Below are 14516 nucleotides of genomic sequence, written 5' to 3'. Positions count from 1 at the left end.
CTGCTGGTGAGGGCAGCAAGTGGTTGGTTTGGGGTTTGTTCGTTCCCTTCAAACCTCCAAGTGGAGGCATCTGCCGAGGGGTGACGGCGAGACTTGTGTCCACCCTTCCCAACTGTGCTCTGGGGAGGGTCTCTCTACCTCTGTGCTTCTTCCAGAACCACCCAGAAGAGCTCTCACGAGGCAAGGAGGGGGGTGCGGGGGGGGGGACAAGTCTGGCAGCTGGGGGGGGGGGGGGCAGGGGACAGACAGGAGCAGGGAGTTAAGCCTCTCCCTCCCCTTTTCCAGAACTGGACCCCCCAGCAGAGAGCGCAGGGTGGAGGGAGGCCCTGGGGAGAAGGAAGGACAAATGGACACGGACAGAGGGGAGTGCAGGATCCACAAGTGTGTCCCACAGGCGACAGGGCACAGATCCAGCTGGCTTGCTGAGAAGCCGCCTCCCACATCCTGAGTTTCCTAGACTGTGAACGACTGATAAAAATAACGGGACAGTTTGGAGAGGCCCGGGGAACCGGGATGAGCTGAAGGCTCCCAACACCAAGCTACCCACTGCCACCAATAGGACACGGGCAGGGGAAGGAGGGAGAGTGGGTGAGGGTCTGGCCCGGCTGCCTTGCCTTCCCCAAGCGCCCAGGGCCAAGGGCGGAAGGCCTGGAAGGGCCGCCCCAGGCAGAGCCGCACATTCAGGGGCTCCGGGAAAAGAGCAGAGAAAGGGCCACATGGGCCCCTTCCTGCCTCCCCGGGCTGTCTCAGGCTCCCCTCGGCCTCTCCCCTGCAGCTCCTCAGGCCCACTCCCCCCTTGTCACGTAGGTTTGTGCATGCGTGTCTGTGTCTGCATGTGCATCTGTGCATGTCCCCGGGTCCGTGTCTCTCTCCCTCTGTGTCCCTTTGTCTCGCTCTGCCTCTCTCCACCCCACTCTACCTTCCTGTCACCATCCCGGTCCAGTGTCACCGTGGACCCACTCCCTGGAAGGCTGGGACACAGAACAAGGCCCCCACAGCCACGGGCCGTCCCCCCCAGCTCTGCTCCCTGAGGCTGGAGCGCAGACGCGGCCCTCGGGACCCCACCAGCAGGGAAGGGGGCAGGCCCTACATCCTATAACCAACTTATCCAAACAGTCTGGGCAGCTTGGGGCCAGGCCACCTTCCACACGTCGCCAGCATCGCCATCCAATTCTACGGTTCAGCTCCCCTGTTTTTGGAGCCGAGGGACTGTTTGGGGTCAGAGATACCGAGTCAATATCAACCAGGAATCCCTGGAAGGAACCAATCCCAGAGCTTGGTACCATCATTAGCCCCACTTTTCAGAAGCAGAAACTGAGGACCATGCTTCCTCTGAAAACTCGGAAGAGGAAAAACCCCTGCTTGCCGCGTTCTAAACCACTGTCTCCACCAGCGTCCCCACCCAAACCACAGGACAGGCCTGGGGAGCCATGGGTGCTCCCCACGGGCGGAGAGGGCGGTCTGGCCGCCTCCGCTCCCCCTGACTCACACACAGCCTGGCCCTCCCGGCAGCCCTCAGTGATCCGTTTTGGTTTGAGCGCTTCCAAGGCAGCGCACACATTCCCGGGGCGGTGAGACACTGGGTGTCAGCTCTCCGATCCAAAGGGATTTTGCCGCGTCCTCAGGACGGCTGCGATCTGCTCCTGGGACACCACAGTGGGAAGCTGAGCACTGTCTCTGATCTGCTCTGAGGTGCTCACTTTAGGATGGGACACACACATCGCAGAGACGCACAGAAATAAATGAAAAGGTCATCTCAGCGATGAAGAGAAGAAGCCTCGGGAAGAGAGAGCAGCCAGGGCCGGGGCTTGATGAAGGCCTGCGGGCAGAGCAGAGACCTAGAGATACAGAGGAAGAGACTTCCAGGTGAGGGAATGGCAAGAGCGAACGCCCTGAGGTGGGAAATCAGCTTGGAGCGGCCAGAAATGCAGGGGGCCAGCCGGCCAGAGCAGGGTGAGGGGAAGGTGGTCCCGGAAGATAAGAGAGCTGGGGGCCGGCCCCGCCCCACACTCTGCAGAAGCCAGTGCCAGGCCTGCCTCAGTCCCAGATGCTAAATGACAGGGCTGACTCGGAACACGGGTGCCCACGCCCACCATGCTTCCAAAACCCCCGGGGAGCTGGTTAGAAGTACAGATTCCCGGACCCACGAAGCAAAAAGTCCACGGGCGAGACCCTGGGCGCCTGCATTTTAACAGGTTCCCTAGAAGAAACTGGGGCATAGCAAAGTTGGGGGACACCAGGTGAATCAGAGGGACGGGTCTCAGGGGACGGACCAAGGGGTGTGTTTAGGGGATGCCTCTCTCTGGGATGCAGGCACGTGGATTCTGGAGCCCCAGAGCTCCAAACATTTAAGAACCTCTAAACTCAGGGCGCGTGGGTGGCTCAGTCCGTTGAGCACCTGACTCTCGATTTCAGCTCAGGTCACGATCTCACAGTTTGTGAGTTCGAGCCCCGCATCGGGCTGTGTGCTGTCAGCCCAGAGCCTGTTTGGGATCTTCTGTCTCGCTCTCTCTGCCCCTCCCCCTGCTCAAAAATAAATAAACGTCAAAAGAAAGGAAGGAGAGGGACCTCTGAACTCAAGCACAGCTACAGCGTCTTGGCTAAAAGAATGAGGCCAGGCATGAAGGGCACGGCCACAGACTCTCTGGGTTCCCAGATGTACCCCTGCTGCGTAAGCGTGTGAGGAGGGGCATCTCTGTTCTCACCTGACCGGCATCCACCGCCCCTTTCCCTAGGGCCAGCCCCCCGAGTCTGAGGAACGTCTGTGCAACAGTGATCGCTTTCATGGCCCCAACGCGTCACCCTTCCGCGTGTCCGTGCCCTTGGCCGTCACGACTCAGCAGCGCCCCCCACACACCGACTCCGGGCTCAGCCTGGTGACCGGCTTTGGCCAACGGGATGTAAGCAAGCACACGCGATGTGTGCAGAGGCTTGAAAGGCACTCCCGCGGCGTGGCTGGCTCCAGCTTTCACGTCTCGGACGCGACCGCGAGAACGCGCCCCAGCGAGCCTGGTGAAGGATGAGAGGCCCAGTGGCCCCCATCATCCGAGCCCACAGCCAAACCACCGCGCAGCAGTGAGCCCAGCCCAGCCCAGCCCAGCCGAAATCGCTGAGCTGCAGACTCGAGCTGAGCCAAGTGCCTGCAGCTGTATGTGGCTGAGGTGTGGCCCTTGTTGTTACGCAGCGTTACGTAGCAAGAGCTAACAGCTACACACCTCTCTCACTCTCAGAGCACGTGGTTTAAGCAAAGCTGTCCTCCTCTCCCGCCCCAGGGGTGTGACCACGTGACTAAGGGTGAGAGTGGAGGGACCAAGGCCTGGCCAACCCACACAGTCCAACCCCTTGGGCCACTCTGATTGGTTCAGGGGTGGGGACATAACCCAGTTGGTCCTCTGAGAACCAGTTCTGGGAGTTCTGTTCGGGAGGGACTTTTCCACAGAAGTTCCTGGAAGGACAAGAGGTTAAGTAAACTCAAAGCTTTCAGGAGAGTCAGCCTGAGAATGAAGCTAACCCAGAGGAGGGCGGAGCCGAGTGCTGGAAAGACACAAATTCTCAACAACCCTGCTTGACCCAGCCACGCTACGGACCTGAGCTCTTCTTACGAGACTTTCTATTTTTTTTTTTTTTGACGTTTATTTATTTTTGAGACAGAGAGAGACAGAGCATGAACGGGGGAAGGTCAGAGAGAGAGGGAGGCACAGAATCCAAAACAGGCTCCAGGCTCTGAGCCATCAGCACAGAGCCCGACACGGGGCTGGAACTCACGGACCGCGAGATCATGACCTGAGCCGAAGTCGGACGCTCAACCGACTGAGCCACCCAGGAGCCCCACGAGACTTTCTATTAAGAGGGATCACAGGGGCGCCTGGCTGGTTCAGTTGGTAGAGCATGTGACTCTTGATCTCAGGTTTGTGAGTTTGAGCCCCATGTCTGGTGTAGAGATTTAAAAAAAAAAAAATTCAGTATCTAAGAAAAAGAGACCATAGTTCCCTTGTTTTGCTTACGACCATTTCAAATGAGTTTCTCTTGCTTGCAGTGACTCGAGGATTCCTGGCCAACAGAGTTCACTCCCCTTGGAATGTCTGCCCAAGCCCCATCTGTTCCCCTGGCCCCAAGTTCTGGTTCCCCTGCCCCACAGGACTGGCTGTGTTTCCTACACTCCCCTCCCAGCACACAGCAGACTGGACCAGCCTCGGCCACCTGCACCACGCCGTCCGGTCAGATCCTCAGGACCGAGAACCAACAGGCATGGAATCGAATCATGTCACTGGCAGAGCTCTGATCTAGAAATCGCCAACTGGCGAGAGGAGAGTTTCCTCGCCCCCTCAGAAGGGGTTGCTTTGGGGCCCGCAGCGCAGGCCTCTTCTTTTTACTTGAATCGGTTCCCAAATTTTAGCAATCCAGAGATCTCCTATAAAAACCGGGAGTTTTGACAAAATGGACAACGGGGGCCCCACGCGGGCCCCCACCCTGCAACGAGAATGGTCATCTGGGGCTCAGCAGCTGCCCCTGTAGCCGAGGGAGATGCCCCCAGCTCCCCACAGCCCCCGCCACTTCCTCTATGGCACTCTTGGGTTTCTGGGTTGGCCCCTGCGGGATTTTTGCCGGTGGGAGGACCCATCAACTCCAGCCTCCAGGAGCCTGGTGGCCCTGGCCCTGACCTGCCAGGCCCAGTGGTTGCATCTCCGCCTGGACACTGCAGGGGGCAGCAGCCCCTACGAAACCCGCCTTTTTCACACCGGGCTTGCGTCAGTTTCGGTCACCTGATACCAGAAGAGCTTAACCGCCAGGGTCCTGCGGGCAACACAGAGGCCCGAGGTCTTAGCATCCCCGAAAGATGGTTCTGAACCTGGTGCCCTGGAATTCAAACAGGGGCGATGACCACACTGAGCCCCTCCGGCTCCTCACGGGGCCCCACGGAGCACTGTTTCCCAGGAGCAGAACAGAAGAGGGGGTGGCGAAGAAAGAGTGTCTGACAAGTCCGTGGGAATGACAGGTACAGAGCACTGGGCCCCTCGCTGCACACAGCAGCTCAGAGAAGTTCCTAGAATCCCAAGTGCATTCAGCACATAGTCATTGATCCCTTACTAAGGGCCGGTTCGTCTCAGTCCCAGAATGTGGCGTTCTGTGAAATGGACCAAGTCCTGCCTCCGTGGAGCTGGCATGTGAGCAGGGGAGAGAGATAATAAAGAAGATAAGTGAGTGTGCTATGTAGTGGGCAAAACAGCAATGACAGCAATGGGGGGGAATAAGGTGGGAGGAAAGAGCAGGGGGCGGGGAGGTCGCAGATTGAGAGGGCGTGGTCAGGGAAGGCCCCGTGGGAAAGAGGCCATTTGGGCCCAGACCCACCTGAGAAGGGAGGGAGCCCTGCAGACATCTGGGAGAAAGAGTCCGGAGGTGGCAGGAACAGCAAGTACAAAGGCCCTGGGGCAGGAGGGTGTTGGCCTGTTCAAGGGCCAGCAAAGAGGCTGTTGCAGTGAGGCAGAGGAGAAAGAGGGTGGAGTCAGGCGATGTGGGTACATCACGGCCAGCCTCAGGCCCTGGAAGTCGTTGGCCCTGAATCTGAGTGAGACCCACTGCACAGGAGGGCCCTGCCCAGAGTGGGGAGGTGATCTGACTTTCGGCTTCACTCCTGGGTGGAAAGCAGAGGGCCGAGGGGGCAGAAGCAGAGAGCCCGGGGAGGGGCTACTGGCCTAGTCCAGGGGAGGGGAGCCAGGGCACAGGCCACAGGTCCTGATCAGCAGGGGCTGGATTCTGAATGAAGAGCTGGCAGAAGCCACCAGCGGACGAGACGGGGATGTGAGAACCGAGGCTCCGAGGAGGAACCCCAGGCCTGGGGCCTGAGCCCTGGAAGGTGGCGAGTCGTGTCCCCGGGGAGGAGGTGGATGGGGTGGGGGGTGGCCCGTGGCACCCCCCCCCCCCCCGGAAGGCGCAGCTCCCACTGCCTTAGGACCCCCGGGCCCTTGTTCACAGACCTGCCAGGCTTTTGAGGAAAGCCATAAATCCAGATGTTTCTGTGAAGCGTCTCAATTTTCAAACGTTGGCAACTCATTCAGAGACTGTAAACACTGCAGGGCCAAACAAAACAGATGGACAGTTCAGATGGGACCCGCGGGCCATGGGTCGGCAGCCTCTGCCACGGGGTCGATCACAGCCAGCGTGGTTATTGAGTGCTTGCTGGGCCCGCGTTATGGGCTTCAACTCCAGCAGGGCTAGAGTGAGGCAGCTATTATAATCCCTGTGTCCCAGCCAAGGAAACTGAGGCCCAACGAAGGCGAACCCCTAACCAAGGCCACGTAGCAGGCGAGTCATGGTGCGGGGGCTGGAGCCCGACTGTCTGTCCCCGAAGCCTGTCATCAAGAGGTGTTCTGTTGCCCTTGATGGATGTTACCAGCCAGACCAAACAAGAAGAAAACAAAAACACACAAAAAACCCGTCACCTCACGCTTGAGGGAAGAAAAGACCAGAGAGTGAGGGAGTGTGACTTATCCAAGGTCACTCAGCACTGGAGTGACCTCGGGGTCTGGACTTAAACCTGGGGCTTATGACTCCCCGGGCAATGCTTCCTGGGCGAAAGCCAGGTTCTAGAACCTTCTGGCTGGGTGCACATCCCAGCTCTGGTAGCTGCGTGACCTTGAGCAAGTCACCTCATCTCTCTGTGCCCCAGAAAATAGGTGTAACCCTGGCACTAGGTTGTCATCAAGCTGTTATGGAAATGCAAGGAAATGACACTGGTCTATGGGACCTTTCAAAGTCCATATCTTCGCCCATCAGACGGTCCTAACACAAAGCCCATCCACCTGTTACTCCAACGCACTCCCAGCACTAGAAGCCCGCTCTTGGGGGGCATCATGTCTGTGCTCATACTCGTGAAGGAGGCAGCGACATAACTGAAGGGAGCAGGCAGAAGGGCTGGGGTTTCTGTAGAAAAGGGGAAGCAAGAAAGGCGTAGAAGGTCAGCTAAGGGCTTTCTCCTCCTGAGTAAGAATGGCCTCGCCCCACACGCACTGGGGTGTGTAAAGGGGCGGGGGGCGCTGCGTGTCGTGGGCACCTCAGTGAAAGGGAAGGGGTCCGGGGTTGGCCCCCTGACTCACTGCAGGGTAAGAAGACACTTAGAGCCGAAGAAAGAGCAGCAGCCATAACAATCGCCACCATTCACCCCACAAATGTTTGCTGAGCACCTGCCAGTGTTCTGAGCACTAAGGGACCCGCGGTGAACGATGCAGAGAAACTCAACCGCCAACTTCTTGGAGCTGGTGGGCACCACTGAGGAGGAGTCGGTGGCGAGGGCTAGAGGAAAACTCAAGCAGGAAACGGGTGGGGGAGATCGATTTTGCACTGGGGGCTCAGAGCGAGCTCAGCACTGACTTGAAGAAGTTTCCAGAACTAGTCTTGCGGCCATCTAGGGGACAAGCATTTCAGGCAGAGGGAAGGACCCGCGCAAAGGGTCTGAGTGTGCCTGGTTTTGAGGGCGGGTGTGACCACGATTGGGGGTGGGGAGCAGGAGAAGAACCCAGAGAAGTAGCACGGCCGGGGACGGGCCACGGGAGGACGTGGCTTTGACTCTAAGTGAGAGTGGAGCTGCCGGAGGGGGCCGCACGAAGGTGGGTGAGGATCTGGCGGTTACTCTGGGGCTGGGGGGAGAGCAGACTGAGGGCCGAGGGGGGTCAACGGGGGAAGCAGGGCGACGGCTGCAGCAGTCCACGGGAGAGACGCGGGGGCTCAGACGGGGTGACGGGGCACTCGGAGGTGGCAAGGGGCACTCACACAGCACCTCCCCCGCGCTATTTCACCGAACACCCCCGCCTCCAACAAGCGCTACCTGCCCGGATCCCCAGTCTGCAGGGCAGCAAACTGAGGCTCTTGCCCAAACCACACTGCTAACAGGAAACTCGAGAAACTTCCATCTTTCACAAAAGAGAATGGGCATTTGTCCACCCATCCCAGGGGACAGAGTGGGTCTAGAGGCGAACAACAGCATCCTCCGCCTGTCCCTCCCTCTCTCTGGCCCACCTCCCTCCAGGCATCCTGGCCAGCCGCCCCATTGGTCTTCTGAGTCACCTACTTCCTCAGGTTCAAGCACGGGCCTGACGAAGTCCAGCCTCACCTGTGCTCTCCCTGCTGGCACAACCACACCCCCCGCCAGCCCATCTCCCTTCCCCTAGTCACTATTGCTTTTCCAGGCCTTTACTCCGCTGCCCCCACCCCCCAGAACGCCTCCAACGGCAACCACCCAGCCCTTCTGAGCATCGATTCCAGAGGAGAAAACCAATTGGCGTGAAGGGCTCGGGGTAATTCTGTGTCAAGGCCACGCTCCCTTTCTGTTTGTTGAAGGAGGTCGATGCTCCTTCTTGGACGGAGAAAAGCTTTCTTTGTGCCCAGTCTGGTGAAATTGTGTCTGTTTAGGACAGGCTGCAGTCTTCTTTGTGAACGCGGTGGATTTTTTTTTCATGTGGGTAAAAGGGCTTATTAGATTTCCCTGTGGCTGCCCAGAGTGGGGAGAGGCTTTTCTGGGCACAGAAAGAAATGATCGAACAGGCGTTGGAGACGAAGGAGCAGTTCGCAGCTGCCTCTCATGGAGAGGTCAGGGTTTTGTGGTTGGTGTTTTCACTGGGGGAAACGTAAAAATGCTGGGAAGGAAAAGAAGGCCTTCCCCATAGTTTGGGGCAGGAGGGAAGGAAGACAGTCCTCAAGGCGATGCCTCGGGGGTGGGGGGGGAGAGGGGGGCAGGATTTTGTTGGGGGGGGGGGCTTTTGGACGCTTTCTTCCTCTTCGAGCAAAAAGCAAATTAAAAAATGGTCACCGAACGCAGAGGAAAGGTTGTCATAGCAACAAAAGTTTGAGGCCAGGTACTTCCTGACATCCTTTCAAGACCACAGAGGTGGCGGGATTTGGGCACGGTGGGATCAGCCAGGGAAACCATCCAAGCGGGCTCAGACCTCCCAAATTTCTCACCGGCGGCGCTGACAGGCTGATAACTATTTTCTGAGCTCTCGGGGAGGAAAATGGTGATTTTCTGGGAGGGGAGATCTCTAGCCAACAGCGACCAAGAGAAAAGAGAAAACTGTGGGTTTGTTTTGTTGACCCAACAAACGAACCACCCATGTGTTTATAAACAGAGGACTGGGATGAAGGTCTTAGGCTGAGTGGCCCCCCCCCCAAATGATGCCTGTCTCGGACCCCCCAACTGTATCATTCTCTTCCCTTATCGCTTCGCCCTGATCTCTTTCTGCCCCAGAGAAGGCCATCCAGACCCCCTCGCCAGCTGGGGCGCCTGGACAAAAAAAAAAAAAAAAAACTCTCCGAACCCCCAATTCCTCATCTGAAAAGTGGGCCCCCTAAAAGGTGCTGGCAAGGAGTCAACAAGATCCGGCAGGTGAGAAGCTTCCACAGTGCCTGGTGTACTTGAAGGGCTCGATAAATGCAAGCTAACACGACTTTAAATGTTGCTCAACTAATAATTTTTAAAGCTGCTCGGGCTTCAACATCCTGTGTCAAGCCCTGGATGAAAGACACAGGGAAGTAACGACAAGCGGGGGGGGGGGGGCTGTGACCTTCAGGGAGAGGCCAGGGGAGACCTCAGGGAAGAGGCTCAGCCGGCCACCGAGGGCCAGGACACCCCACGGAGGCGGGGGCCGGACAACTCCAGAGACACAGCGTGGTATCTTTAAGTACATGCACAGAGAAGGCACAAGGAGGCTGTGTTTCTGCACAAAGAAGAAACTTGGTGGCAGGCCGAGGTGACAAGCGGGGTTCACCCCAAAAGGCGCAGATGTTCCCCCAGGACAAGGCATTGCGAGGCCTCCGTGGAAGAGGTCAGGGTCGGACTGTCGGAAAGCAAAACAAATAGCGAGCGTCTGGCAAACAGCTAGGTCCACGCAGGTGGTCACAGAAAAGTTCAGCGGGGCACCCCCAGAGGCAGGGCAGAGCAGGCGGCACCCCCAGGAAGCCTCTGGTTTACCCTTCCAGGGTCTCATCCAATGTTAACCCCGCAGAGACATATTGATGGCCTACTATGCACCAGGACACCGCCCAGAAGCTGGGGATGACGGTGAGCCAGGCAGCCCAGGCCCTGCCCTCACAGTGACATCCTGTGGAGACAGGGGACGGGCAGCTAGTGACCAGAGGCAGCCTCTGGACGTTTTCAGGTTGTGCCAAGCGCGACGAAGGAGATAAAGGTGGTGATGAGAGGCAGTCAGGAAGACCCTGCCTCCAAAGGGGGTGGGGAGGCCTCCCCTCCACGAGACCCTGCCTGGGAAGGGGCAGGAAATCCCCCCCGGAACTGGGAAGCAGCCAGCAGGGGAGACTGGGGAAGGGGATTCCAGGCGGAGGGAGCAGCCTCTTCGGGCTGATCTGACACCTTCTCTCTGTCCTTTAAGACAACCAGTCAGGCCAATGGCTGATTGGGGCAAACTCCGCCGTCGCCCACCCCATCTACATCTGAGCGCACACATACACCGTCCGCACGCAAGGGCTGTGTATGCACACACTTTTCACCTTGGGGAAAGAGGTCAAGTCACTCCAGACGGTCCCCACGCCCAGACTTAGAGCAACATGGTCTGGGAGGTACCCGCTGGTGTGGCCAAGCACCCCCCCCCCACACACACACACACACACAGCCTCACGGCGGGTCTCAGGGGCACTCCCTCCGACCTGGCTGCCCCGGGCGGACCCGGGAAGAGGTGCGGTGCGGGGCAAAGGGAGCACTTTGATCTGCCTTCTGAAAAGTCACCCCCTCCCCCCCCCCCCAGTTCTGATCGGAGTCGTCCCGCTTTCCCGCCGCCTCGCCCCCCTCCCGTCGCATCCTCTCCCGGGCGGGGGCAGGGGGGCCAGAACACCAAGGGGGCTCCCCGCCGGGAACCCACCGGGCTCCTCCCGTCCCCCCCCCACCCCCCGACTCTCGTGCTTCCCGAGCCCCGTCTGGGAGAACGACCCCGTCGGCTCCCGGCTCCGGGGATCCGCGGGGAGTGGGGGGCTCACGGCAGCAGTCGGTGCGCCCTCCCCGCGGCGGGCCGGGCCGGGAGGGGGCGGCCGGTGCCCCGCGAACGAAGGCGGGGGAGGGGGCGCGCCCGGAGACGACTTCTGGCGCGGAGGGGAACGCGCGCCCCGCCGACCGGCCACCGCGCTAGGTCCCCGGGAGACGCGCCTCCCCAGGGCGCGGCGACGTCCCCAAAGGCGCCCGGCGCGCTCGGAAAGGGCAGCGGCTGCGCGGGGAGCCCCGGGGTCGGCGGCGCTTCCCGGACGCCCCCCCCCCACCCGCCCCCCGGGCCCGCCCCCGCGCGCTCCCCGCCCCCCGGGCGTGCAGCCGAGCCCTGCCGAGCGCGGGGCCCCTCGCCCGGCCGCGGGGAGGGAGCGCGCGGGGCTGGGGCTCGGGCCGCGGGGGGCCGCGCAAGCCCCGGGAGGGGGGCCGGGAGCCGAGCCGCCGGCGCCGCCGCTCACTCACCGAGCCCGCCGAGCTCCTCCTCGCACGAGTACCAGATGCCGGTGTGGAAATTCCTGAAGAGGAAGCGGTCGTCGCCAGTCTCCCAGCTGTAGAGCGCGCCGCCAGGGGGGCCGTTCCCGGCGGCGGCGGCGGCGGCGGCGGCGGCGGGGGCGGCGGTGCCGTTGGCCGTGGCGTTGGCGCCCGAGTTGGGGCAGTTGGCGCGCCCGCCCTGGCCGCAGCCGGGCTTGGGGACCCGCTGCGTGCCCTGGCACCAGTGCGTGGTGAGGAAGGCGGTGGTAGCGAAGAGCAGCGCCAGCAGGTTCAGGGCCACGGCCAGGAGCGCTCGGCCGCGGCGGCTCGTCTTCATGCCGCCCGCGCCGCCGGGGAGCTCCGCGCGCGAAGTTGGCAGCCGGCGCCCCGCGTCAGCGGCCGCTGCCCGCCGCGCCCCGGGGCTCGGGCGCCTTGGATCGGCGGCGGAGGACGCCGCGCGGGCCCATGCCCTCCCCCGCCCCGGGGTGAGGGCGCGGCGCGGGGAGCGCGGGGGGCGCGGGGGGCGGGCGGCAGCGGCCGAGCGGCTCCGGCGCGCCCGGAGCCCGGAGCGCGAGTGCACCTCGGCGAGGAGCCGCTGGAGCCTGGCAGCGGCCACGGCGCAGGGACGCGCGCCCCTCCGTGGGGAGACACCTGCAGGCGGCCGGCGACACTGTTCCGGCGCCCGCCCTAAGCAGGGAGAGGGGGCGCCCCAAGCCGGGCGCGGGCGGGGGACCCGGAGAGAAGGGACGCCCCCAAGGAGCCCGGCACCCGATTGGAGGGGCTGGGAAGCAAGGAGAACGCCAGGCAGCGCGCTCTCGGAGAAAGAGGCTCCTCGCGAGGGACGTGGGGCAGCAAAACCGGCCAGGAGGGGGCATCCTCTTCAAGACCCGGAGAGGCCCTGCCCTGGGGAGGCAAGGGTACAGCGTGCCGGGTTCCGCAAGAGGGACAAGGACCGGCAGGAGGGAGCCCCAGGAAGGAGCCCCGAAGGGTCAGAGCTGCAAAGTTTTCTGCGCTTCCCAAAGCTTCAGGCTTCAGGGAGCTTCAGGCTCGGACCTCGAGTCCCAGGCCCCATCCGAAGGGGCGTCCCACCAGGAATGCTGGGTGGGAGAGTCTTTGGGGCTTGTGCTTTCCCTGGGGGCCGCCCAGGGGGGCCTTAGACTGTGTAAGCCAACAGGAAGCGCTTCTCTGGCAGGATGAAGCTAGAGTCACCTGGGCTCTCTATTATGGCACGGAAGGACAAGCACGGTGGCAAAGAAGTGTCGTGAATGACAAATGAGGCTTCCTCCTGCGGGCCATCCCGGCTTGAGAACCTGAGCAGCATGACCCAAGGTGGTCTAGACACGAGGTTGTTGGAGTTGCTAGGTAAGGATGCCCTGCAGAGGCCGCCAACCCAGAAACTTGACGGTTGGGGTCGGGGCAGAATGGTCAAGAATACCGACCGTGGGGCTGGACCAGCTGTGGGCTTTGAACAAGTCGTCGCACCTCTCTGGGGCTCTTGTAATGAGATGATGCCAAAAAAAAAAAAAAAAAAAAAGCATTTGGCACGTAGTAGGTGCTCAGTAAATGCTAGCCACTGCGATTAACATCTGAACCAAGACCCGTGGGCCAAATTGGCACAAAGCTTTTCGGGATCTCCTGTGCAGTGGGATTGCCCGACTGTGAGCACGCCCGTCCCCACCTCTGCTCTAAGATGACCTGAACTTCCTTCACACCAGCAGTGCATGGGGCCCAGATGCCCAGGGTGTACATCAATTAATTGCATGTTGATTGCAAGAGCTCCTTTGAATTCTGCCCAAGCTGAGAACTGTTGTGGCAGGGCTTGCAGAATTCAAGGTTAACAGATTGTGAATTGCCTTTCTCTGGTAGGTGAACCTGTGCTCCCTGTCAGCCGCTGCTACTCTGCCCCGGGGGGGCGGGTGACAGTAAGTGTGGGCAATGTCCCCGGCAGGAGGAACTCCTATGAACGATGGCCAGGGGTCTCCAGGGATCTTGTTCATGAGACCCGTTTCTGAGGCATTTCCAACTGTTTTTGACAAAGAGGATCTCTGTGCAATACTGATGGAGTTGAGGGTATTGGTTGACAGAGAAAATACATCATGGCCAAAAAGTTGCAAGGACTTCAGTGTCCCTTTTAAATAGGCATGCAATATTCATCACAGGAGTATCTGCACGCATTTGAAAATCAGTGCCTCCGAGAGAGGCTTGTGACAGTGGTTGGCGTGCGTGTGGCCGGGACTCGGTGACCTACAGGCTGGAAACTCTGTCCCGGGCATTCAGAGCTGACAGATGCCAACTGAAATATGTCTCAGGGACCACATTGTTTTCAGAAATACCCAGAGGAAGCCCAGAGGGATTTGAAATTTCCATCTAAGACACTCGTCCACTTCTTGAGCACCCACTGGATGTTCAGAACCAGGGAGAGAAGAGAACGTGAACATTAATACCTATGGATGTAGGGCACGCAAAGTGTTAAAAGCCAAGGGGACAAATAAAGCAGGGAGGGGGCTAGAAGTGAGGGTAGCAGGTTGTGATTTTTAAATCGGGGTTTCAAGGAGACCCCACAGGGAAGGTGACATTGGAGCAAAGACTTGAAGGAGGGTGGGAGCAAGCCATGGGGATATCCCAGGAAAGGAGGTTATAGGAAGAGGGAGCCACCAGTGCAAAGGCCCTGAGGTAGGGTGATAACTCAGAGACCAGTATGGCCTGAGCCGATTTGGGGGGGGGCGGTGAGGAGAACAGCAGAAAACAAGGTTGCAGAGGTGATGGGGAGAGGGTGAGAGATCATGGTCTGGACAGACCCTTACGAGGACGATGGCATTTACCCTGAGTAGGGCGGAAGCCTCAAGCAGCTGTGAGCAGAAGGGAGACGTGATCTGACTTAGGATATAACAGGACCTCTCTGGCTGCTAGGTTAAGAAGGGTGGAAACATAGAGACCGCCTAGGGGCTAGTGAGTAAATCCAGGCCAAGGTAACGCCAGTGGCTCAGCCCAGGGTGGTGGCAAGGAGGTTCAGGGTCAATTTTCAACGCAGATCCAGCAAGATGTGTCCAAGGATCAACCACAG

At 60.1% G+C, this 14516-nt stretch overlaps 1 protein-coding gene across 1 annotated transcript in view; it reads right to left on the bottom strand.

The window, feature by feature from the left end:
* The window catches only part of GSG1L (GSG1 like), a 129501-nt gene extending 117278 nt beyond the window's left edge, over positions 1-12223 (bottom strand). The window contains exon 1 of the mRNA XM_081791794.1: positions 11444-12223. Coding sequence (XP_081647920.1) covers positions 11444-11789 — 346 coding nt within the window. The 5' untranslated portion in view covers positions 11790-12223. The remainder of the gene's footprint in view (positions 1-11443) is intronic.
* Positions 12224-14516: the final 2293 nt, after the last annotated feature.

The sequence above is a fragment of the Panthera onca genome, chromosome E3 (assembly GCF_046562875.1).
Source record: "Panthera onca isolate mPanOnc1 chromosome E3, mPanOnc1 haplotype 2, whole genome shotgun sequence".
NCBI classification, from domain to species: domain Eukaryota; kingdom Metazoa; phylum Chordata; class Mammalia; order Carnivora; family Felidae; genus Panthera; species Panthera onca.
The sequence above is the reverse complement of the archived record's forward strand: the minus strand, read 5'-3'. Positions and strand labels throughout refer to the sequence as shown.